This window comes from Lethenteron reissneri, chromosome 32 (assembly GCF_015708825.2).
Source record: "Lethenteron reissneri isolate LAM-NWPU_2019-01 chromosome 32, ASM1570882v1, whole genome shotgun sequence".
Taxonomy (NCBI): domain Eukaryota; kingdom Metazoa; phylum Chordata; class Hyperoartia; order Petromyzontiformes; family Petromyzontidae; genus Lethenteron; species Lethenteron reissneri.
In genome coordinates, this window is record NC_083810.1 from 5,648,961 (window position 1) to 5,675,249 (window position 26,289).

At 59.5% G+C, this 26,289-nt stretch overlaps 2 protein-coding genes across 2 annotated transcripts in view; one reads left to right on the plus strand and one right to left on the minus strand.

Annotated features, from left to right (window-relative positions):
- The window catches only part of SLC10A7 (solute carrier family 10 member 7), a 34,869-nt gene extending 17,744 nt beyond the window's left edge, over window positions 1–17,125 (minus strand). Inside the window, exons 1-6 of the mRNA XM_061563818.1 lie at window positions 16,992–17,125; window positions 15,510–15,592; window positions 14,911–15,047; window positions 13,647–13,722; window positions 12,266–12,304; window positions 1,528–1,563 (exon numbers count right to left, since the gene is read on the minus strand). Coding sequence (XP_061419802.1) covers window positions 1,528–1,563; window positions 12,266–12,304; window positions 13,647–13,722; window positions 14,911–15,047; window positions 15,510–15,592; window positions 16,992–17,091 — 471 coding nt within the window. The 5' untranslated portion in view covers window positions 17,092–17,125. The remainder of the gene's footprint in view (window positions 1–1,527; window positions 1,564–12,265; window positions 12,305–13,646; window positions 13,723–14,910; window positions 15,048–15,509; window positions 15,593–16,991) is intronic.
- A 313-nt stretch (window positions 17,126–17,438) lies between these two features.
- LOC133350108 (ORC ubiquitin ligase 1-like) lies at window positions 17,439–25,173 on the plus strand. The gene is made up of 6 exons (XM_061564131.1): window positions 17,439–17,935; window positions 19,520–19,655; window positions 20,764–20,855; window positions 21,717–21,944; window positions 22,989–23,077; window positions 23,729–25,173. The coding sequence occupies exons 1-6, from the start codon at window positions 17,804–17,806 to the stop codon at window positions 24,213–24,215; spliced, it is 1,164 nt and encodes a 387-aa protein (XP_061420115.1). The 5' UTR covers window positions 17,439–17,803; the 3' UTR covers window positions 24,216–25,173.
- The last annotated feature ends 1,116 nt before the right edge of the window (window positions 25,174–26,289 follow it).

The following is a 26,289-nucleotide window of genomic DNA, read 5'->3' on the forward strand; positions in this document are numbered from 1 at the left end:
GCGGTTACGCTGGTGGTGCAGGTGGTGATTAGGGCGGTTACGCTGGTGGTGCAGGTGGTGATTAGGGTAGTTACGCTGGTGGTGCAGGTGGTGATTATGGTGGTTACACTGGTGGTGCAGGTGGTGATTAGGGTGGTTACACTGGTGGTGCAGGTGGTGATTAGGGTGGTTACACTGGTGGTGCAGGTGGTGATTAGGGTGGTTACGCTGGTGGTGCAGGTGGTGATTAGGGTGGTTACACTGGTGGTGCAGGTGGTGATTAGGGTGGTTACACTGGTGGTGCAGGTGGTGATTAGGGTGGTTACGCTGGTGGTGCAGGTGATGATTAGGGTGGTTACGCTGGTGGTGCAGGTGGTGATTATGGTGGTTACGCTGGTGGTGCAGGTGGTGATTAGGGTGGTTACACTGGTGGTGCAGGTGGTGATTAGGGTGGTTACGCTGGTGGTGCAGGTGGTGATTAGGGTGGTTACGCTGGTGGTGCAGGTGGTGATTAGGGTGGTTACGCTGGTGGTGCAGGTGGTGATTAGGGCGGTTACGCTGGTGGTGCAGGTGGTGATTAGGGTGGTTACACTGGTGGTGCAGGTGGTGATTAGGGCGGTTACGCTGGTGGTGCAGGTGGTGATTAGGGTGGTTACACTGGTGGTGCAGGTGGTGATTATGGTGGTTACGCTGGTGGTGCAGGTGGTGATTAGGGCGGTTACGCTGGTGGTGCAGGTGGTGATTATGGTGGTTACGCTGGTGGTGCAGGTGGTGATTAGGGTGGTTACACTGGTGGTGCAGGTGGTGATTAGGGTGGTTACACTGGTGGTGCAGGTGGTGATTAGGGCGGTTACACTGGTGGTGCAGGTGGTGATTAGGGTGGTTACACTGGTGGTGCAGGTGGTGATTAGGGTGGTTACACTGGTGGTGCAGGTGGTGATTAGGGTGGTTACACTGGTGGTGCAGGTGGTGATTATGGTGGTTACGCTGGTGGTGCAGGTGGTGGTTAGGGTGGTTACACTGGTGGTGCAGGTGGTGATTAGGGTGGTTACGCTGGTGGTGCAGGTGGTGATTAGGGCGGTTACGCTGGTGGTGCAGGTGGTGATTAGGGTGGTTACACTGGTGGTGCAGGTGGTGATTAGGGTGGTTACACTGGTGGTGCAGGTGGTGATTAGGGTGGTTACACTCGTGGTGCAGGTGGTGATTAGGGCGGTTACGCTGGTGGTGCAGGTGGTGATTAGGGTGGTTACACTGGTGGTGCAGGTGGTGATTAGGGTGGTTACACTGGTGGTGCAGGTGGTGCAGGTGGTGATTAGGGTGGTTACGCTGGTGGTGCAGGTGGTGATTAGGGTGGTTACACTGGTGGTGCAGGTGGTGCAGGTGGTGATTAGGGTGGTTACACTGGTGGTGCAGGTGGTGATTAGGGTGGTTACGCTGGTGGTGCAGGTGGTGATTAGGGTGGTTACGCTGGTGGTGCAGGTGGTGATTAGGGTGGTTACGCTGGTGGTGCAGGTGGTGATGCTCGCGCTGCGAGTTGCCGCTACTCACAAACATCAGCAGCAGCGCGGGCGTCACCACGATGCCCTGCAAGAAGAGAGCGCACACCATGAGTCGGGGGTCCCAAATCCTCCACCCCGCTTCCAACGGAGCAGATCGCAAGACGGCAACCGGGGCAGGGGCTAAGCAGTGCCACGGGGAGGGGTGCGGAGGAAGGTGATGCACGCCAACGGAACTCACCGCACTGGCCGCTCCCACTCTACCCGGGAAACACTACCGCCCCCGCTGCTGCTGCTGCTGGGCTAACTATCACAAAGTGAGGGTGACCTGGGGGGCAGCCGCCAGCGACGCTCGTGGCTACGTTCACACTCAATTACACACGTGCCCGGGGGCCGTCGGCCGAATCTGCCCAAAGCTCCCCAAGCTCCCCGCTCCACACTTCCCGTTCCGCGAACGCCTCACCACCCCGCCGGGAGCTCCTCACCATCCCATCCAGCTAGCTCCTCGTCATCCTCGCGGTTCCCGTGAGCACCTCACTCGGGAGCGACCTCTCTCGCCTCCAGGGCGAGGGGTCGGGTCGCGGGCTCGCGGAGCGCCAAGCGGCCACGGGGCGCGGGGGGCGCGGGGAAGCGAGCGGGGGGCAGGGGAGCGAGCGAGAACGGGGGAGCGAGCGAGGAGCGGGGGAGCGGGGGAGCGAGCGAGGAGCGGGGGGCCGCGCTGCGGTGGCTTCCGCTCATCGGTTCGCGAGCCGAGACGAGATGCGCGTGGCCTACGGTGAGCACCGGACACCACGCGCGTCCGCGATGTCAGGTGGCTCGGGTTTGAATCCGGTTCCGTGTTTTGCGGCGACGCGCCGTGAAGAGGCAGTTCGTGGAAAGAGGCGAGGGAGCGGCCCCCAGCGGCGCGGAAGTCGCCCCCCCGTGGGCGACCCCAGGGAAAACCTGCGGGCGAGGGACCCCCGGGGGTGAAGAAGGAACCCCCGTGTGTGTGTGTGTGAAGAGGACCCCCGTGTGTGTGTGTGAAGAGGAAACCGTGTGTGTGTGTGTGAAGAGGAAACCGTGTGTGTGTGTGAAGAGGAAACCGTGTGTGTGTGTGTGTGAAGAGGACCCCCGTGTGTGTGTGTGAAGAGGAAACCGTGTGTGTGTGTGTGAAGAGGAAACCGTGTGTGTGTGTGAAGAGGAAACCGTGTGTGTGTGTGTGTGAAGAGGACCCCCGTGTGTGTGTGTGAAGAGGAAACCGTGTGTGTGTGTGTGGAGGACCCCTGTGTGTGTGTGAAGAGGACCCCTGTGTGTGTGTGTGAAGAGGACCCCTGTGAGTGATGCACGGAGCTTGTGGGTTCGGAGCGGAGTCCGTGGGTAGCTGTGTGAACGAAGAAGCCCCGGGGGGCGAGCGACTCCACCGACCCGCGGTGGCCGATTCGGGTCGGCGTGCCCGGCCAGGCTCTGGCGCCCAGGCGCTCGCCGTGGTGCCTGGCGGCGGCGGCGCGTGTGACTAAGCTCCGCTCTGTAGCTCGTTAATATTTAATTGGGCAGTGCCCACGCGAGCCGTCTCCATTACCAGCCCCGCGAGGGCCGGGATGCACGTGGGCAGCACGGGGGGAGCCCAGGCGATCCGGACCCACACGCACGCAGAGACACACACGCACACGCACGCAGAGACACACCGGGACGTACGTACAGACACACAGGCACACACACGCACGCAGAGACACACAGGCACACACACGCAGAGACACACCGGGACGTACGTACAGACACACAGGCACACACACGCACGCAGAGACACACCGAGACGTACGTACAGACACACAGGCACACACACGCAAGCAGAGACACACAGGCACACACACGCAGAGACACACCGGGACGTACGTACAGACACACAGGCACACACACGCACGCAGAGACACACCGAGACGTACGTACAGACACACAGGCACACACACGCACGCAGAGACACACAGGCACACACACGCAGAGACACACCGGGACGTACGTACAGACACACAGGCACACACACGCACGCAGAGACACACCGAGACGTACGTACAGACACACAGGCACACACACGCACGCAGAGACACACCGAGACGTACGTACAGACACACAGGCACACGCACGCCGAGACACACCGGGACGTACGTACAGACACACGCACGCAGAGATACACAGGCACACACACGCAGAGACACACCGGGACGTACAGACACACAGACACACACGCACGCCGAGACACACCGGGACGTACGTACAGACACACAGGCACACGCACGCAGAGACACACAGGCACACACACGCAGAGACACACCGGGACGTACGTACAGACACACAGGCACACGCACGCACGCCGAGACACACCGGGACGTACGTACAGACACACAGGCACACGCACGCAGAGACACACCGGGACGTACGTACAGACACACAGGCACACACACGCACGCAGAGACACACAGGCACACACACGCAGAGACACACCGGGACGTACGTACAGACACACAGGCACACACACGCACGCAGAGACACACCGAGACGTACGTACAGACACACAGGCACACACACGCACGCAGAGACACACAGGCACACACACGCAGAGACACACCGGGACGTACGTACAGACACACAGGCACACACACGCACGCAGAGACACACCGAGACGTACGTACAGACACACAGGCACACACACGCACGCAGAGACACACAGGCACACACACGCAGAGACACACCGGGACGTACGTACAGACACACAGGCACACACACGCACGCAGAGACACACCGAGACGTACGTACAGACACACAGGCACACACACGCACGCAGAGACACACCGAGACGTACGTACAGACACACAGGCACACGCACGCCGAGACACACCGGGACGTACGTACAGACACACGCACGCAGAGACACACAGGCACACACACGCAGAGACACACCGGGACGTACAGACACACAGACACACACGCACGCCGAGACACACCGGGACGTACGTACAGACACACAGGCACACGCACGCAGAGACACACAGGCACACACACGCAGAGACACACCGGGACGTACGTACAGACACACAGGCACACGCACGCACGCCGAGACACACCGGGACGTACGTACAGACACACAGGCACACGCACGCAGAGACACACCGGGACGTACGTAGACACACAGGCACACGCACGCAGAGACACACAGAGACTACGTACCGACACACAGGCACACGCACGCACACCGAGACACACAGAGACTACGTACAGACACACAGGCACACACACGCACACCGAGACACACCGGGACGTACGTACAGACACACAGGCACACGCGCGCAGAGACACACAGAGACGTACGTACCGACACACAGGCACACGCACGCATGCACGCCGAGACACACCGAGACGTACGTACAGACACACAGGCACACGCACGCCGAGACACACCGGGACGTACGTACAGACACACAGGCACGCACACGCACGCACGCCGAGACACACCGAGACGTACGTACCGACACACAGGCACACGCACGCACGCCGAGACACACCGAGACGTACGTACAGACACACAGGCACACGCACGCAGAGACACACCGGGACGTACGTACAGACACACAGGCACGCACACGCACGCACGCCGAGACACACCGAGACGTACGTACCGACACACAGGCACACGCACGCACGCACGCCGAGACACACCGAGACGTACGTACAGACACACAGGCACACGCACGCAGAGACACACCGGGACGTACGTACAGACACACAGGCACGCACACGCACGCACGCAGAGACACACCGAGACGTACATACAGACACACAGGCACACGCACGCCGAGACACACCGGGACGTACGTACAGACACACAGGCACGCACACGCAGAGACACACCGAGACGTACGTACAGACACACAGGCACACGCACGCCGAGACACACCGGGACGTACGTACCGACACACAGGCACACGCACGCAGAGACACACAGAGACGTACGTACAGACACACAGGCACACGCACGCCGAGACACACCGGGACGTACGTACCGACACACAGGCACGCACACGCACGCACGCAGAGACACACAGAGACGTACGTACAGACACACAGGCACACGCACGCCGAGACACACAGAGACGTACGTACAGACACACAGGCACACGCACGCACGCAGAGACACACAGAGACGTACGTACAGACACACAGGCACACGCACGCACACCGAGACACACAGAGACCTACGTACAGACACACAGGCACACGCACGCACACCGAGACACACAGAGACGTACGTACCGACACACAGGCACACGCACACCGAGACACACAGAGACCTACGTACAGACACACAGGCACACGCACGCACACCGAGACACACAGAGACCTACGTACAGACACACAGGCACACGCACGCACACCGAGACACACAGAGACCTACGTACAGACACACAGGCACACGCACGCACACCGAGACACACCGAGACGTACGTACAGACACACAGGCACACACACGCACACCGAGACACACAGAGACGTACGTACAGACACACATGCACACGCACGCACACCGAGACACACAGGCACATGCACGCACACCGAGACACAGAGACGTACGTACAAACGTGTCACACGCGTGCACACACATACAGAGACGTACATACAGGCACATATACAGACAACAGACATATATAACACTAACAACACCCGCCATTCGCCACTAAGTGGCGGTGACGTCACCACTGCGCTTGTGCCAGGCTAGGTGGACTTTGAGGCGACGTGAAGTGTCAAAGGCTTGCTGGGAGGTCACGGGACAGACCCACGTGCCATGGGTTAACTGAAATGACCGTCAGATGCACCACCTTTGCTCCCCACTTTGCCAAATTTCTGCGTTTCAGGCGCCCGGCGCGGCGCTTGCTGTTGTGAGCGTCGCTCCTGTGCCCTCCACTGTTGCTGGAGGGCGAATGCCTCCAACGCAGCCTAATGCACATACACACACACGCTTACATTCACGTACACACTCTCATACGGGCTCGCACACACAAGACTCTCACGTACTTAAAAGACTCAGACACTTACCGACACACACTCAAAGACGCTCACACACAGAAGCGATCTCGCTCACATACTCGAACACTCTTTACACTCTCACACACACACACTTATTCACTCACACAAAGATGCCACATGTAGCCTGCACAGGCTCTTGTGCCAAACGCTGCTGGTGAGTGGCCAGCACCACAATCACTCACGAATGCCATATAAGACAACAACAACCGCTGTTCACCACGAAGTGGCGGTGACGTCACCATGGTGCTTGGGCCATCCTATGTGCACTTTGAGGCCAGGCGAAGTGTCGAAGGCTCACTGACAGGAGGTTACGGGACAGACCCAGCAGGTGCCATGGGTTGCCTGAATAAGATGACTGGCTGATGCACCACCTGTGCCCCCTACTGTGCCAACTTGCTGCGCTTTAGCCACCCGGCGCTCCGCTCGTTGTTGTGAACGTCGCTCCTCTGCCCTCCGTTTTTGGTGGAGGGCGACTGCCTCCAACTGGCCCAGTAGCAGCAGCGTCCTTCACGAGCCTCCTCCACAGAGCCCGATCTTAACACCGCTGGTACCGGTCATCGGCAAGTCCACTCAGCTCCACATCCTTCTGAACCGCATCAGTCCATCTCTTCTCTAGCCCATGTCGTGCCCGTTTAGCCCCCTCTATCCAGCCAAACAGAAGCTGCTTGAACATGTGGTGGCTGGGCATGCGAGGCTACATGACTCAGATAACGCAGCTTCGCATTCCGGATGAATGCACCGTTGGGATTCTGTCCAGATCTTTCAAGGATCTGTGAGCTCCTCACACTAATCAGCCTGCTGGTCAAACCCAGGGATGGAACCACATTGGTGCTCCAGAAGCATTCTCTAAGTGTGCCTGGCAAGGCGATGTTGAATAATCATTGCCAAACACACACACACGCACTCACACACGCACTCACACACTGACAAAGACAAAGATCCCCCATATAGCCTTAACAGACTTTAGGGGCAAGTGCTGTTAGCGAGCACCTATGAAGGCCGGAACGGTACACGAGGGGGTGGGTGGCCAGCACCACGCCCGACCGCCTTTGTCTCCCCAGTGGTGATGTTTACACACCACACCAAATACTCATGTGAGGCTGAGTCGACCTAGGGGAGGCCCACGACCGGTTCAGATAATCGCCACCGGTGTTGGCCGTGAGCGGGAATCGAACTCGGGTCGCCGGGTTCGCAGCGCAGCACGCTAACCGCCACACTACCGCTCCCCACCACACACTGACACACGCACTCGCACACGCACATAACGCAATCACGCCGCACTTTGTTACCGAAACACAAACAACAACAAGAACGTCCCCACTTGAGGGTAACAATCAGCGACGTTGCTCGACTACGGCGGCGGCGGCGGCACGAAGGCCGGAGCGCGCGCCTGGGCCGCCACACAAACATCGTTTGCGGCGGCCGCGCCATTAATCTAGAGCGCGCGTAACGCGGTTAACCGGGGTGCGCGTAACGCGGTTAACGCGGCCACGGAGCGGCCCAATCGAGTTAGTCCCAGGAGCGCGTTTAATTGCGAGCGAGACGGACGCGGCGGGCGACGCGAGCCGACGCGTCTACGGGCCCCCCCCCTTCCCCCACCCCGTGGCTCGGCACGGACAACAAAGATCCCTCGCAAACCCCCCCACGGTCTTTAATAGACTGTTGGGGCAAGTGCCGTGAGCGAGTCGACGTAGGGGAGGGCTCAGGACCGGTGCAGATATTCGTCACCGATATTGGCTGCGAGTGGAAATCTAACTCAGACCGCTGGGTTCGTAGCGCCGTGCACTAACCGCTGTACTCCCGCTTTCCACAGATAATAGAATATACACACACACATCGAACTGCATGCGCATACACACGACCACGTGCACACACACACAACGTAATACGTACAAACCTGAAGCACACAGACGCACACGCAACAGCTGCCATTCGCCACCGAGTGGCGGTCACGTCGACGCAGCACCCGTGTGCCAGGCTAGGTGCACTATGAGGCCATGTGAAGTGTGGAAGGTTTGCGGACAGGAGGTCATGGGACAGACCCAGGTTCCATTGGTTAACAGAGATACTGGCAGAGCCACCACCTGTGCGAACTTGCTGGATTTCAGCTGCGCTCGCTGTTGTGAGCGTCGCTCCTCTGCCCTCCGTTGTTGTTGGAGGGCGACTGCCTCCAACTGCCCAGTAGCGTCCTTCACGAGCCTCCTCCATAGGGGCCGATCTTAACACCGCTGGTACCAGTCATCAGCAAGTCCACCCAGCTCCACATCCTCCTGTACAACATCAGTCCATCTCTTCTCGAACCCATTGCGGCCAAACAGAATCTCCTTGGTCACGTGGCGGCAAGGCAGCAATTAGCAGATAATCAGCAGACATAACGTTTGACCAATAGGTAGCCATGCCATAAAAAGTTATTGAACTACGTGCTCAATGAAGATGTTAAATAGTGTAGGAGCCAGAGGACATCTCTGTCGCAAGGTGAACCGGGAATGGTTCTCACTCCCGGCCACGCAGCTTTACACAGCCAGGACCACGTGCACACACACAGCCCAATATATACAACTCGAGTTACACACACACACACATATATAGCTGCACACACACACAGAACTACACAAAGACCTACAAAGACACAAACACACACACACAGAACCACACACACACACACACATTAACTGAACCTCATGTAAAACTACAAGCACACAAACCACACGTAGATCTATAAAGACAAAGATCCCACTGTAGCCTTAACAGACTGTTGGGGCAAGTTCTGTTAGCGAGCACCTGAGAAGGCCGGCACAGCACACGAGGCGGTGGGTGGCCAGCACCACATACAGAACCACTCACACACAGACAACCCAACACACAAACTGAACGACACATAGAACTACACTCACACACAGACAACCCAACACACAAACTGAACGACACATAGAACTACACTCACACACAGAACCACACACACACACGGAGGTGTGTGGAAGGCTTAGGTTAGAAGCTCACAAATCTTCACCAATCGTACAATGACAAAGGGCCATTGTCCGAAACGCTGCCTATCGTGTACGTTTCAGCTCACACACAGTGGTGTTGTTATTCTTGACACGGGACGTGTCGAGTTCTTTGCTGTGCTTGCGTACCACTGCCAACGCAGCAGCAGATCATTTGTCTCGCAGCCCAAGCGCTGCCCTGCGCGTTACCCCCGAGCCCAGCTGAGCGGGCGGCACCAGCCGCTGGGAGCTGCTCCGACAGCTCAACGCCAGAGCCGACTCTCAGCCCGTCACCTCCCGCGTCTCCATGTCGATTGCTCGCGGGGAGAGACGCAGCCCACAGAGCATTCGGCCGTTCCCCATGAACACGCGAGCGGAGGCCGCGGTCCCTCCGGCCGTGCGGCGCAGCTTGGCACGTGGCACGTACGGCCCTTCTGCCAACCCATTTCTGGGCGAGGGCCTCCGAACGCCGTCCAGCTCGTGGAGGTTACATTGGCCATACTTCGCCACGCCGCTCACGGTGGGATGGTGTAGGCGGGGAGCACAGAGGTGCCAGTCGAGCGATGGGTTTTGCCGCACCGCCCTCTGCTGCCCACCGCAAAGCTGCGCAGCAGCAGCAGCCTATAGCACCTGAAGTACGAAATGGTGGTGGTCGCCCATGCAAGCACCATCCAGGCTAAACCTCGGCTGATGCTTCATGAATCAGAACGACTTAGAAATCGAGTGCGTCGTTACGGCACCCTGATGTCACAAGGACGTCACCACCACACGTGACACAGTGAGTCCGTGACGTGACGCGCAAGACGGTTGTTTGGCTGAACGGTGAATTTAAGATATTATTATTATTTAGTCATGGAGCCATAAACTCACTTGGGCAATCTCTGAGCGCACGGACTACTCGGCTCGTAACAATTCACTCCCATTCATTCATTCGCCCGTTATACAATTGTTTTATGGGCACAAGTTGAACTTAACGAGAGCATTGGGATGCAAGGGCGAGTGGAGAGGGAGACGAGGCTTGAGATCGCGGCCGGAGGAGGACGCCGCCGCCGCGACACGCCATGCAGGAGGAGCGATGGCACCACCGCCCCACAGCGGGTCCCGGTTCCACACGCACCGTTGCGATCGCGCACGCGCGCGCAATCGGCAATCTATTCTCATTCATCTCCACTTCAAACCCTCATCCCGCCCGCCCGCCCGCCCCGCGTTCTGCGTCCCGTCTCGCGACCACAGCTCCGCGCCGTTCACCTAAACCTGACGGTCATCGATAATCCGCACGTCGTTTGCATAATATGCGAATAATTGATTCACCCCCCCCCCCCCCCCCGGCACGACCGACCACGTGGCTCGCAGGCGGTGCGTCGACAGCGCCCGACGGATGCGCGCCGAGCGCCCAACCGCGTCCCCGCGGAGGCAGCCCGGAGATTTAATCCATGTCGACTTCACATCCACCGTCCCCCACTTCTTATTCTTCTGCCATTTTAATAATCGTCATCATCGGCCAACTTCATCATCATCGGCCAAGGTGAATCCGCTGCTGGATGAATGCCGGAAATCTCAGATCCTCCAAACCCACCACCTCTTTACCTACGGATGTTTTTTTCAAGACAACGCACACACGTTACTGCTGGGGGATTGGGAGCCACGTGGCTGGTGTTCACGTTTCAAATCACGTATTGGTTTGGTTCCGATGTGTTACGTCCATCGATGGTTAATTACACAAAGTAAACAAATCTCATGGACGAAGCTCCGTGCTCCCGTGGCACAGTCCAGGACACACAGAGCACAGGAGGGCGGTAGCTACGAGGTAAGAGCCGCTCGCCAGAGTTTGCGGATGGATCACCGTTCTTTCTCGAATCGCCGTTCATATCAGCTCGCCGTGGGCCGGCGCACCTCTCTCTCGCTCTCTTTCTCCTGCCCACCCCCCCCCATCCTTACCACACGCCGCCAATCTCCCACGACGTGCCCCCACCCCCCCGCCCCCCCCGGGGAGGCCCCCCCATCTCACCGGGAAGCAGTGACTCAGCCGGCCCGAGCGCTCGTCCTCGCAGACGCTCGTGACTAATGCGGCGGCGCGGCGCGGGGGGCCCGCGGCGAGCGGGGGCTGAACCCTGGCGCGGCGCCGCGGGTAAAAGCAGCTTAACGCAATTACACGGCGAGGGGGGGCAAGGGGCACGGGGATTGGGGGGGGGGGCGCGGTAATGGGATCCGAGTTGGTCTCTTCCCACCAGCACCCCGCCCCCCTTGTCGGGCCTCGCAGGGGTTTCACGACGACCCCCCCCCCCGCCCCCCTCCCAACTATCGTGGGGGGGCGGCAGAGAGCGAGGTGCAAGTAACGCTCGTGCGATTCTGTGGGAGTCTAACCGAGTGTGTGTGTTCCTGTGTGTGGGGAACGGTGGTGTAGCGGTTAGCGCGCTGCGCTATGAACCTAGCGACCCGGGTTCGATTCCCGCTCACGGCCAACACCAGTGACGATTATCTGAAACGGTCCCGCGCCTCCCCTAGGTCGACTAAGCCTGAAATGAGTACCTGGTGCGGTGTGTAAACATCGCCACTGGGGAGACAAAGGCGGTCGGGCGTGGTGCTGGCCACCGACCCCCTCGTGTACCGTTCCGGCCTTCATAGGTGCTCGCTAACAGCACTTGCCGCTACAGTCTGTTAAGGCTACATGGTGGATCGTCGTCTTTGTGTTTGCAGAGAGTGTGTGGCCGATGACGGATGAATGCCCGTGTGTGCGCACGTTTCTCTCACCAGGAAACTCCCAAACGCCGAGTTGAAAATCGCCGCAGCCTGCGGAGAGAAGGAGCGGGGAATGAGCACGGGCAGCGAGGCCATCAACACGCACGGCCGCAGCAGCAGCAACAAGTCGCGACCGCTCGTTAGCGGGCACCTCGCACCCCCACGGCAACCTCTGACCTTCGACGGTGGCACCAAGCTCGCCCCGAGCCATAAGGGAGTACTCTTAAGGGTCAAACCAAGACCAGGGCCCCACACGGTCTGAGCAGATATTATTTATATTATTATGCTTGTGGCAGGACAGAGTCTTTTTCGGGAGGGCCCTGCCAAGTTTTCGCTGGAGGGGCGGTGTTGCTGCTGGTGCTGCTGCGTGATCCCAAATCAGTGATTGCCAGGTGATGTGTTGGTACTGGGATACCGGTTACACTGCGTGGGCTTGTATTTGTTTAGCTATGGGAAGAAACCCGAGAACCCGGAGGAAACGCGTGCAGGACAGGGGGAGAGGGAGAGCATAAAAACTCCAACACAGGTGCCCGCACTGGGACCGAACCCCTCGATTCGGACCACCCTGGCCGCCGGCTCCATCGCTCGCGGCTGCCAATCGTCGTGGGCGGCGGGGCGTGAAGGGATCGGACACGGGTGCGCGGCGAGGAGGTGAACGACGCGCGGGCGCCTTCACACTCGCTCGCATTGCACGGGCGGCTGAGTGCCGGTGGCCGTTTGCGCGCCGTAATATGCAGGGCGTCAGCGGCAATTAGCGGGGAGCGGGCGCAACGCGCGCTCCCAAACGCATTAACCCTCTCTCCGCCGGCGATCGCGAACGTGGCGACCCACCAACGTTCGCGTCGTGCTCCCCGCCACCTCCGCCAGCCGCTCGCGGGCGCCATGCGGCGCCGGCTCGGAGCGGCGGCGTCGTCGCTGACCCCGGGCGGACTGCTCGCGTGCCGCCACGCGGGGTTAAGTTCGCGTGGCGGGGAGCGCGGGAGCGTGGCGGGCGAGGGGATTAAGCGGGTGCCGCCCCGCGTGGGCCCCGACACTGATGGATGGTGCTCCCTGGCACCGGGCCCCGGGCAGCCGCAGAACGTCACCGGCAGAGTCTCGCTCTGCCAGCACGGGCCCGGCGCAGGACCGGTGGCCCAGGTCTCCGCGCTTCACGAGCAACGAAGACCCTTCGGTTCCTACTGCTCCACAGCCACTCGACCCCCCTCGTAGAGTTGGGGGTGGTTCGTGCTCGTTGGCGTCGTTCCGCTCGTTATTACCAAGGTCATCAATTCTAATTCTTCTGGTTTACTCCCGTGAGCGATAAATCGCGTGCAAAATAACGACAGAACAATCGATGATGGTTTAGTGGGGCGAGGAAAACGTCCACACGTGGGGCCTGGTGCCACACACTCACCTCATTGCCCCCCACGGCCTTGGTGAGGATGACAGCGGAGGAGACCGGCGGGGGCATGCAGGCCACCACCTGCAACCTGTCACACGCGCACACACACACACATACATCAACACATACAAAGATAAGTCTGTTGGGGCACCTGTGAAGGCTGGCACGGCACACGAGGGAGTGGCTGGCCAACACCACAGTCGGCTGCCTTTGCCTCCCCAGTGGCAATGTTTACACACCGCACCAGGTACTCATTTGAGGCCAGGTACTCAGGGAAGCCCAGGACCAGTTCAGATAATCGTCACTCGTGTTGTCCATGAACGAGAATGGAACTCGGGTCGCCGGGTTCGTAGCGCAGCGCGTTAACCCACTGCACTACATGAAAAGACAAACGTAAACACACACGTGCACAAAGACATTCATGCCGTGCGGTGGCGTAGCGCGTGGTGTGTACTCCCGTGCAGTGCGCGTGACAGTGTGGCACAGTGTCGTAAACCATAGCGTGGCCCAGCGGGGTGTCGTACAACGGCGGGAGGGGGGCATCGTGTCAAGTAGTGCGGCACGGTGTAGTGCAGTGTACGGGTCTAGTATATATGACCGCGTTATAATTAATGTTGTCATTATTTCGATTTAAAGCTTTCGTGACTGCAGGGATTCATCTTCTTGGTTCTTTCGGTAAAGTCATGTAGAATGGAAACAATAAAAATAATAAAATAAAACATAATAAAATAATTCTCACGACGTTTCGGCCACAACGCAAGCAGCCGTCATAAGGTGAAGACCAGGTCAGACAGACCTGGTCTTCACCTGTGGCCGAAACGTCGTGAGAATTATTTTATTATGTTTTATTTTATTATTATATTGTTTCCATTCTACGTGACTTTACCGAAAGAACCAAGAAGTTGTCATTATTATTATCCTGGTTTACCCACCGAGTATCAAGACTCACATTCGGGAGGGCCCTGCCGAGTTTTCGCAGCAAGCGGCGATGTCGCGAATGCGTGCGATCTCAATCGAGTCGCTTGCAGGTAATTGTTCAGCAGCTGGGACGTTGTGTGGCCAATACCAGCTCCACCACTGTGTGTGTGTGTTATAGCTTTGAGAGGAAACAGGACAACCCGGAGGGAATCCCACGCACAACAACAGGGGGAGAACGCACAAACTCCACAGGGAGAGGCACCCGGGTCGGGATTCGAGCCCACGGGGCTTCTTGCCGCTAGGGGCGAGTGCGGCGCCGGGCGCGGTGCGGGGTAAGGCGCGTTGGTCTCTAGCGCACCCTTGCAGCAGCCACGGGTTGAGTCCCGTGAGCGCCAGCAGCCGCAGCAGCAGCCACACGGCGAGCGGGAAGAAGCCGAGCGTGAAGCCCTGCACCAGCATGTGCAGCCGCACGTGCAGCAGGGCGCTCGTCAGCTCCTGCGCCCAGCGCCACACACACACAGCATCGCTAGCGGTAACGTCTCACACACACACACAGAACCGTCACACGCACATAGTACCGTCACACACACGCAGTACAGTGACGCACACGCAGTTCCATCACACACGTACCGTCTCACACACAACCTCGTTGCCAGCACCGTCAAATACACACACACAGCACCGTCACACACACACAGCACCGTCTCACACACGCAGAGGTCACACACACACAGTACCGTCAGACACACACAGTACCGTCAGACACACACAGTACCGTCAGACACACGCAGTTCCATCTGACACGTACCGTCACACACAAACATAAGCTCGTTACCAGCACCGTCACACACACACAGCGTGAGAGCCGGTGGCCCTGTCGCCAGGGAGAGCCTGCGCCCCAGGGGGGAGACGCGGCAAGGAGACGCCGCCAGCCCCCCACCACCCTCCTCGCCGTACCTCCGTCTTGAGCGAGAGGCCGCTGTTGAAGAAGATGGCCGAGACGGCGACGTAGGTGATGGTCACCTCCGGCTTCAGGGGCCCTGGGAACGAGCATGGGTGCCAGTGTCACGGCAGCGGCACGCGCGGTGCACGCGGCACGGGAAGAGCGGCAGGGGCAGCACGAGCGGTGTGTGCGGCATGGGCAGCAAAGCGCGAGTTGAAAAGGCCCGGTTGCAAATAATTAAATGGTGGACCCCCCTCCCGCCCGTGGACTCCCCCCCCCCCCCGGGGATTCCCCCCCCCCCCCGGGGACCCCCCCTCCGTGGACCCCCCCCCCGGGAACCCCCCCATCCGCTTGATATCCCAGGTCCCGGGTGATAGCCTAGCGGTGGTGCGTTCGCCGCTTGTTGCAAAGGTTCACGGTTCCATTCCAGCGGCCGTCCCGGTAAATACTGCGCTGTGTGCATCAACCCTAAAAGAAATCCACTACGCGTCGCCTGCTTCACGGTGGGCGCGAGAGACCCCGTGACGCCAGTCGCAAGAGGAGGCCACCGCGTGCCAGCGCCTGGGTCCGAATCTGCCAAAATTCCAAAATTAATGCCGCAAATCACTCGACTGGGATTCGAGCCAGTAATCATCGCCTCCCCCCTACTGGCAGACGAATTCCCTCGGCCACTCGAGCCGAGGAAACTCATCCCCGAGTTTATCGCCTGCTTACAACAGTGTCATCTGAAACTTGTGGACCGGTGGTTTTAAGGACGATTCATACCCATAGAACGATCGTCAATAGTTTGTTGTTGTTAAATACCGGCCATCACATCGGCAACAGCAGCCACGACCTATCCACTGCTGCATGGAATCCTCCCTCGACATCTCTCACGGTGCTGGGACGCAGCGACGATGCCCGTCACCAAAGCGAGCGCTCCGTCACCCCCCCCCCTCCATGGGGCTTCGCCCTCCGTCATTAGTCTCGACCACCCGAGACCCGAGACATCAATCCTCTCGTTGTCTTGTCGTTGTCTGTCTGCGTGTAGGTGCAGCACAGGCGGCCGTGCAGACCCCCCCCCCCCCCCACAGCGCGCACGCGTCGTGACACACGCGGGGGTCGGTGGGTGGGTGGGGTGGGGTGGGGGCTGCGAGGCGCGACACGTGGAGGCGGACACCGGGCGCGTCAGGGGTGCCACGTGTCGCGCTCCACTCCGTACACCCCCCTCCCAACTCCACTCCGGACCCCCCCCAACTCCACTCCGTACACCCCCTCCCACCCAACTCCACTCCGGACCCCCCCCCCCCCAACTCCACTCCGGACCCCCCCCATCGAACTCCACTCCCGGTCTTCCCACCGACCCCGCGGCACCTGCTGTGGTGGGACCCGCGCGGACCCCGTTCCCAAGGGGTCACGCTGACCCCCCCCCCCCCCCCGCGTCAGACCCCCTCCCTCGTCAGACCCCCACCCCCATCAGACCCCCACCCCCATCAGACCCCCCCCACACCACTCACCGCCCTTGACGCCGATGCTGGGTTCCATCCGCGCCAGGCCGATGGCCGCGACGATGCCGATGAGGAACCATTCCTTGCGCAGCTTGTCCAGCAAGCCCATGGCGGCCTCACCCCCCTCGCCCCCCTGCCCCCTGCGGGCCCCCTCGCCCCCCTCACCCCCTGCCCCCCCTCACCCCCTGCCCCCTGCGGGGTCGCCTTTACCCCTTGCGAGCCCCCCCCCCTCCCCCCGGTGCTGGGGGCACCCTCCCCCCACAGACCCCGCCGCTCTCTCCGCTCTGTCGCCGCTGGGACGACTCGACTCGGTCCGCGTGCCGCGAGCGACTTCGGGGCGACTTCGAGTCGCCTCGAGTCGACCGCGAAAGTCGTCCACGTGGCGGGGGACGTCTCGCACCGTTACGAAGCCGCCTCCTCCTCGTGCGTGCTGATCACGCCGCTGACATCTCTCACTCCGCCTCGTCGCGGTGGTTGTTGTTGTTGGTGGAGGTTGTTGGTGGTGGTTGTTGTTGATGGTGGTTGTTGTTGAAGGTTGTTGTTGTTGTTGGTGGTTGTTGTTGGTGGTAGTGGTGGTTGTTGAAGGTTGTTGGTGGTTGTTGTTGTTTCTTGGTGGTGGTTGTTGAAGGTTGTTGGTGGTTGTTGTTGTTTCTTGGTGGTGGTGGTGGTGGTGGTTGTTGTTGCAATCGGAGTCCAACCCGAGCATCCACCGCTCCGAGTCCCCGGGCCTCTTCCGGTGTCTCGCGCCGGTTCAAAGGGCGTGGCCGCGTGACGTCACCAAACGGTGGGCGGGGCCTCCTGGACACGTGGTCGCTTCGGACATGGCGGCGCCCAGCGGCGGCGGCGGGACACGTGGATTACTGGAACCGCCGGCTGCGTCTGGCACCGCGTGTGCCCGGGGCGTGTCGCTTTCGTTCACGCTGCCCGTGTCGTGCCACGTCTGCCTCAACAGGGTAAACGCCGAAGGCTGCGGGGAGAGCGGTCCACCTCCCACCACTCATGTCGCCCGCACACTCAGGCACCGTCACAGTTCCTATGGTTGCTTTTTCATTGCTTTCATGGCTTTATTTTGGTGATTTCGAAAAGTGTATTGGTTTAGCCAGGTTTGTTTGTTGTAGTACAGAGTTAGACTGATGGCCTTAATCTAAGCTGTCTTGTGGTTGTTGTTGTTTGACTTGCATCCCACTGGGATTTTTGGCACACAGCGTTGGTGTACGGTGTTTTTTCTGCAATATTTTTGCTGTCTTTTCTTGAATTTTCTGTTTGCACTTAGTCACATATTCACTTTAAGATGTTTTTGTTCATGTTTTTTGTTTGTTGCGGTTGCACCCGATTCAAGAGCTGAATGGCTCACAGGGCTATACCTAATAAATGAACTTGAACTTGAACTCATCAACAATCTTGCTCGTTGCTGCACGACACTCGCCGCTGGCCGCCACCGCATCAACTCCTCGCCACCAGCGCTCGTCAGTCCCCCCCCCCGAGCACGAATTCTCACTCCGCAATCTCTCCAACACACACTCCGAATCAATCTCCGAATCAATCGCAGCAATTACTCGTACGGCAAACCCCCTTCACTACGCACAGTCCTCACCCATCGTTCTCATCGCTCGTGAAACTCCGCAACCTCTTCATCACGCATTATATTCGTCAAACTCCATGACGATTGTTAATAACTCTTTCTCCATAGCTGATCCATATACACCACTCATCATCATCATTCTCTTTTCAAACGAAACTCATTCACACAAATAAAAGAATAAAATATTTCTCACGACGTTTCGGCCACAACGCAAGCAGCCGTCCTCAGCTTGCGTTGTGGCCGAAACGTCGTGAGAATTATTTTATTATGTTTTATTTTTATTATTTTATTACTTCCCTTCTACGTGACTTTACCGAAAGAACCAAGAAGATAAACTTCTGCTCTCATCCAGCGACACTCACCTGGCATTGAATGGCTACGGGGTGGAGCGGTGGCGCGCAGTGGTTAATTCACTGCGCTCTGAAACCCACAAACTGAGCTTAATTCCCGGCCACGGATACCTTCATTGGCGAGTATTATCTGAACCAGTCCTGGCCCCCCACTCACCAATCCATACTGCGGCTGCGTGGTGAAGTATGGTCAAACGGCAAAGGTTTGTGTTGCCGTGCAGCACGACACGGAGAGAACCACAGCAAAACCCTCACCTCTCGCAAAGGCCTGGCAGAAGCAGCAGTGCGATGAACAGCGGTAATAGATGCCGGCATTTCTCCAGAATTGATTCAAGGCGTGCTCGTGTTGAACCAATGCTGCTGAAATGACGCACTGTCAGAATGCCGTGTGGCTGATGGAATGTGAACAATTGTACTTGGATCTATATTTTATGTGGAGGGACGGTGATGAGAAAGTCTCGATTGTGCCTCATCGAGGCAAAGGTTCCCCACCCCGACCGTGCAGAGAGAAGAAGTCTCCCTGGATATTTGTCACGCTCCTGCCAGCATCTTGGCCGCGCGAATCGGGCGGTGTTCCTGACCCTCTCCTCTCCCCGACTCCGCAGGTTCAGGAGCCCATGTGCTGCCCGAACCTGCACGTGTTCTGCGCCGCGTGCATCGAACTGTGGCTACGCACGAGCCCCCACTGCCCCGTGTGCCGCTGCCCGGTGACCGCCGAGAAGCCGTGCGCACGCCTCATCGGTGAGCGCTGCGGCCGGGGAGCAACCCCACGGCGTGGGATAAGACGACGACTCAACCCTCAACCCTGCTCCACCTCAACCCTGCTCCACCTCAACCCTAGCCCCCAAATTGCTCCACCTCAACCCTGCTCCACCTTAACCCTAGCCCCTAACCTGCTCCACCTCAACCCTGCTCCACCTCAACCCTAGCCCCTACCCTGCTCCACCTTAACCCTAGCCCCTAACCTGCTCCACATCAACCCTAGCCCCTAACCTTCTCCACCTCAACCCTGCTCCACCTTAACCCTAGCCCCTAACCTGCTCCACCTCAACCCTGCTCCACCTTAACCCTAGCCCCTAACCTGCTCCACCTCAACCCTGCTCCACCTCAACCCTAGCCCCTACCCTGCTCCACCTCAACCCTGCTCCACCTTAACCCTAGCCCGTAACCTACTCCACCTCAACCCTGCTCTACCTCAACCCTAGCCCCTAGCCTGCTCCATCTCAACCCTAGCCCCTAAGCTGCTCCATCTCAACCCTAGCCCCTAGCCTGCTCCACCTCAACCCTGCTCCACCTCAACCCTAGCCCCTAACCTGCTCCATCTCAACCCTAGCCCCTAACCTGCTCCATCTCAACCCTAGCCCCTCGCCTGCTCCATATCAACTCTAGCCCCTCGCCTGCTCCATATCAACTCTAGCCCCTAGCCTGCTCCATCTCAACCCTCGCCCCTGACCTGCTCCATCTCAACCCTAGCCCCTAACCTGCTCCATCTCAACCCTAGCCCCTCGCCTGCTCCATCTCAACCCTAGCCCCTAACCTGCTCCATCTCAACCCTAGCCCCTCGCCTGCTCCATCTCAACCCTAGCCCCTAACCTGCTCCATCTCAACCCTAGCCCCTAACCTGCTCCATCTCAACCCTAGCCCCTAACCTGCTCCATCTCAACCCTAGCCCCTAACCTGCTCCATCTCAACCCTAGCCCCTAGCCTGCTCCACCTCAACCCTAGCCCCTAACCTGCTCCATCTCAACCCTAGCCCCTAGCCTGCTCCATCTCAACCCTAGCCCCTAACCTGCTCCATCTCAACCCTAGCTTCTAACCCTGCACTGCCTCCCTCCCCCTCCCCGCCCAGGTGGGGGCGACGTCCCGCACGCTCCTGGGAGCCCCACACAGCGGAGGCGGTTGAGATCGGCGCGGCTGGAGGTGCTGCGGAGAGAGTACGAGGTGCGTCGAGATGCGGAGGTCGAGAGCTCCTGCGTGGAGGCCGGGGAGCGAGCCGGTGGACGGCTTCAGCGGTGGACTCGTGACGGATATCTTTAACGATCGCTCGGTCGTGTAGACGCGGCGTCACGGACACGCCGTCACGGACACGCCGTCATGGACACGCCGTCACGGACAGACCGTCACGGACACACCGTCACGGACACACCGTCACGGACACACCGTCACGGACACACCGTCACGGACACACCGTCACGGACACACCGTCACGGAAACACCGTCACAGACACACCGTCACGGAAACACCGTCACAGACACACCGTCACGGAAACGCCGTCACGGACACGCCGTCACGGAAACACCGTCACGGACACGCCGTCACGGACACACCGTCACGGACAGACCGTCACGGACACACCGTCACGGACACACCGTCACGGAAACACCGTCACAGACACACCGTCACAGACACACCGTCACGGAAACACCGTCACAGACACACCGTCACGGAAACACCGTCACGGACACGCCGTCACGGAAACACCGTCACGGACACGCCGTCACGGAAACACCGTCACGGACACGCCGTCACGGAAACACCGTCACAGACACACCGTCACGGAAACACCGTCACGGACACGCCGTCACGGAAACACCGTCACGGACACGTCGTCACGGACTTGCCGTCATGGACACACCGTCACGGAAACACCGTCACAGACACAGCGTGTTGCGGATACACCGTCACAGACACACCGTGTCGCGGATACACAGTCACAGACACACCGTGACGGACACTCTGCGCCCGACGCACCAGGTCACGTTGCTACCTCGCCCTCACCCCCGTGTCCCCTTCACTCCCAGGAGGAGGCGGAGACGCTGGCGGTGGAGGTGGAGCGGCTGCAGGGAGAGAACAACGCTCTCTGGGCCCAGCTGCGTGCGAATCCGGGCGAGCCCGCGGGGTCGGAGGTCGACGGCCGGCCCGCGGGGTCGGAGGTCGACCCGGCGGTGCTACTCGCGCTCTCGGGGAAGCTGAAGGCGGCGCGCGATGAGCTCCGAGCGACGAGAAACGAGATGAGCAGGGAGCGCGAGGTGAGGGCAACTCGGCGGTCTGCTACCGTCACATGACGGTCCGCTTTGGCATCTGCGGTGACAAGCTCGGGGGTTACGCATCACCGTCAGTGGGGGGGTGGGGTGGCACGTGCCCCCCCAATGATCCGACTCGAAATCCCTAATTTCGATTGGATCATTGGGGTTTATTGGTAATAAATCAGCATTCTGTGTAGCATATTATCACGTGCCAGGGACTCTATGAGATGATAGGACAATAGTCTGAGTCCATAATTGAGTCCATAAGTAACGGCAAAGCGGTTATAAGTGACTCACAGAATTGTGCGCAGTTGCGTATACAGAGTCCTCGACTTCCCTGAAGACATTCACCTTCAGCGAGCGCGATGCCGATCACACAACGCGGTTCGAATTCGACCCTCGATCGATGGCTGCGCCATCGCTGCACACGCGTCGAATAAAAAGCAAGGGACAAATCCTTACTCATTAATAACTCCCAAAAAAGTGTATTGCTGGAAGGGTTGCCCCCCCCTACCTGAAAATTCTGGCTCCGCCATTGCGCATCCCCCGCTCCGGGAGATCAAGATGCTCCGGTCCGTTGCACGCAGATCCACTCCGGGTTACACATCTCTCCGCTCTGGGAGAGGGCGACGACGCCGCTAATGAACCCCTCTCACCCTTTGGCGGATGCCCCGAAGCGAGCGCCGAGTGTGGGAATTCACTGCGACGCGGTGGGGTGGGGGGGTTCGTGGTGGAGGGCGGCACAGGGGATCAGATGCACTCACAAATTACCTTGATCACCGGGAGCTGCTGTGATGGGAGGGGGTGGAGGGGGTTGGAGAGCCGTCACTGCCCTCCATCAGCCTCTTCGGTCGATTACGCGCACGCGTCTCTACTGCCATCCTCTCACCAGCGGCTCACACCTGTGGCTCCCTCACCTGTTGCTCCCTCACCTCTCACACTCCGCATGAGAGCATGCGTGCGTTTCCAGGCACCCGTGTGTGTGTGCGTGCGTGCGCGCGCGTGCATGTGACAGCCTCTGCGTGCGTGTGCCCCGTGCCGTGCTAGGTGCACGCGCAGCTGCGGGAGGAGAACGTCGACCTGCAGCGCGAGAACCAGAGCCTGCGCATGGAGATCGACAGCCGCTCCCCGCACAGGTCGCGACCCCAGCGCCGCGTCGAGCCACGACGGCCTCCTGCTGCACAAACGAGCCGTGCACGGGGCATCGGGACTCGTCGGCCCCCGCCGAACCAGGGGTGGAAATTCGGCGTTCCTGTGGTGGTGGCGAGTCTCTCCAGAGGACGGCCACTGTTGACTTGACCACAAAGTGGCACGCACCACGTGGGCCCTGGAGCGATGATGTGGATGAGGGGGGCCGGACCGTACGCGGGAGACGGCACCCAGGATTCCGCAGCCCGGTGTCGTGGACCGTGAGTGTGGCGGCGACGCAGTTATTCTGACTCCCTGAGACCTGAAGACGCCGCTCGGTTAGACGGCGTTCATCTCGCCGCGGGCCGATACCACCCGGAGCCAAAATTTTATTTGCTCGGCCGTGTCGGCCGGTGGAGGGTCTTGACGACACAAATTTGGCCCAGATCGTTAGGTGGCTGAACCAAAAACTCGATTGCGAATCGAGGGCATCTCTGGCGGTGCCGTCTTCGGAGCGACGGCTCTGTGCCCGGCACGGAGTCCTCGCTGCGTGCCACGCCGGGGTGCCTCCCCACGCTCAATGCGCCGTCCCTCTCTCTCCCTCTCTCGCTGCAACTTCTCTAACTTGGTTTCTCTCTCTTTCCCCGTCCCCACGCCAGGTTCGGCCGCGCCACCGTCGCCGCGCTGCAGGCCAAGCTGGAGCAGCAGCGGCGCGAACTCGGCCGCCTGGGCAAGGCCCTGGAGCGCAGCGACCGCTACACCGACGAGCTGGAAGCCCGGCTCGCTGGGGTCGCGGGGGCCACTGGGGTCGCGGGGGTCGCTGGGGTCGCGGGGGTCGTGGGGGATCCCCGGGAGGGCCGCGAGGAAACCGCTGCCGGCCCTCCGTGGCGGGGGGCGCCCGGCGGTGGCACGGTGCGTAGGCTCGCGTTCGACGTCGCCGCCACCGCCGTCACCTCGCCGCCACCGGTGGAGAGTGGCGCACTGCAGGGGGGGGGCGGGGGTGCGGGGGGGCCGATCCTGTCCGTGGGGGTGCCCCCCCCGCCCGAGCCGTGTCACGGCCCCCCCCAGGGCGACAGAGAAGAAGGGGCTGGTGGGGGCGCGCCGGGCTCCCCGCTGCCGCCGAAGCGAACGAGAGCCGAGGACTGACGGAGAGGGCGCGGGGGGAGTTCACGCAAAGACAAAGGCACCCCATGTAGCCTCCACAGCAAGGGCCGTTAGCGAGCACCTATTAAGGGCGGCACTACGGGGAGGTGTGGCCCTCGCCAGCCCGTCAGCCTTTGTCTTCCCAGTGCTGAGGTTTCTGCGCAGCGCCAGTTCCTCGTTTGTTGACCGTGGCCGAGAATCGAACTTGACTCTCCGGGTTCGTAGTGCGTTGCGCGAACCACTGCGCCTCCGCTCTTCGTTCACCTCGAGAAAGACATCGACACACACTCACGTTCACACACACACACGATATACTGTATTGTGAATAACGGTTACATTTAGTGGTGATGTAGATATGTTACTGGGATGATGTGGGTAGTGATGTTGACATGGTGATGTTGATGGTGATGTTGCTCTGGTGATGTAGCAATTTTTCCTATGGTGATGTTGGTGGCGGTGTTGCTACGTTGATCTTGCCATGCCGATTTGGCTATCGTGATGTTGGTTGCGATGTTGCTGTGGTGATGTCATAGTGATGTTGCCGTGGTGATGTTGCCGTGGCGATGTTGCCGTGGCGATGGTCCTCTCACGTGGCCGGTGCCGCCGCGCTGTCTCACGTGACCGAGGGGTCAAGCAGGCAGCAGTGCACCACCTTGTAGCGGAGACGCCGCGGGGGAGAGAGGTCGCGGCCTGCTGAGAGCGCGTGGTGGCGGAGAGAGCGTGGTGCGTCGATGGAAACCGCGTTATCAGAGCTGGAGTTTTGCCAAATAAAATGAGGAACCGAGTCTAATGTGCCGGGGTTTCTGTGCGGAGCCATTAGTGACCGGGCTAACACCATCACTGGCTCGCTGCACTCGAGAAGGCAATTTCCTCGCGACTCGGGGCCCGTGCGTGTCTGTGGGTCTCTATGAGAGAGTGTTTCTCCGTAAGTCTGTGTGCGTCTGTTTAACACGTCGGCATTCGCGACCGCAATAAAGGTTTTGGGTATTTGCAAGTCTGTTGGTTTTATTGTCGTGTTTGTGTAGGTCTATGCGAGTCTCTCTATAAGTCTGTGGACTTCTATGTGAGTCTCTGTTTAGGTCTATGGGCCTCTGTGCGAGTCTGTAATTCTATGGGCTTCTATGTGAGTCTCTGTTTAGGTCTATGCGTCTCTGTGCGAGTCTGTAATTCTATGGACTTCTATGTGAGTCTCTGTTTAGGTCTATGGGCCTCTGTGCGAGTCTGTAATTCTATGGGCTTCTATGTGAGTCTCTGTTTAGGTCTATGCGTCTCTGTGCGAGTCTGTAATTCTATGGACTTCTATGTGAGTCTCTGTTTAGGTCTATGGGCCTCTGTGCGAGTCTGTAATTCTATGGTCTTCTATGTGAGTCTCTGTTTAGGTCTATGGGCCTCTGTGCGAGTCTGTAATTCTATGGGCTTCTATGTGAGTCACTGTTTAGGTCTATGGGCCTCTGTGTGAGTCTAATTCTATGGGCTTCTATGTGAGTCTCTTTAGGTCTATGGGCCTCTGTGCAAGTCTGTAATTCTATGGGCTTCTATGTGAGTCTGTTTAGGTCTATGCGTCTCTGTGCGAGTCTAATCCTATGGGCTTCTATGTGAGTCTGTTTAGGTCTATGGGCCTCTGTGCGAGTCTCTGTGAGAACCGATCGGTCTGTGAGTCGTTGGGGATCAGACCATCACGTGGCCCTCTCGCGAACTCGCTGGCGGTGGGAATCTCGAACTCCAGGAACCCGGCGATCCCAACCCGGCTTCTGTCACGGCCTTCGCTCCGTTCCCCTCGCCTCAATCCCCCTCCTGCAATACTTCCCCATGCTCAGCCGCGAAGATCACCCCCCCCCCCCCCACTGCCTCCATCTCTCCTCCTGAACGCATCCATTCCCTCCATCATCCCACCCCTCCTTCCATCCATCGCCTCCACCCCTTGATCCATCCTATAACCACGAATCCCAAATCCTCCATCTCTGCACCCCCCCTTTCATCCCTCGTCCCCCGTCCTTGCATCATCAAATCCACCCGTCTCGCTCGCTCCTCCACCTCTGCATTCATCCCCTCCTGTTCCCAGCTCCGCGTCTCCTCC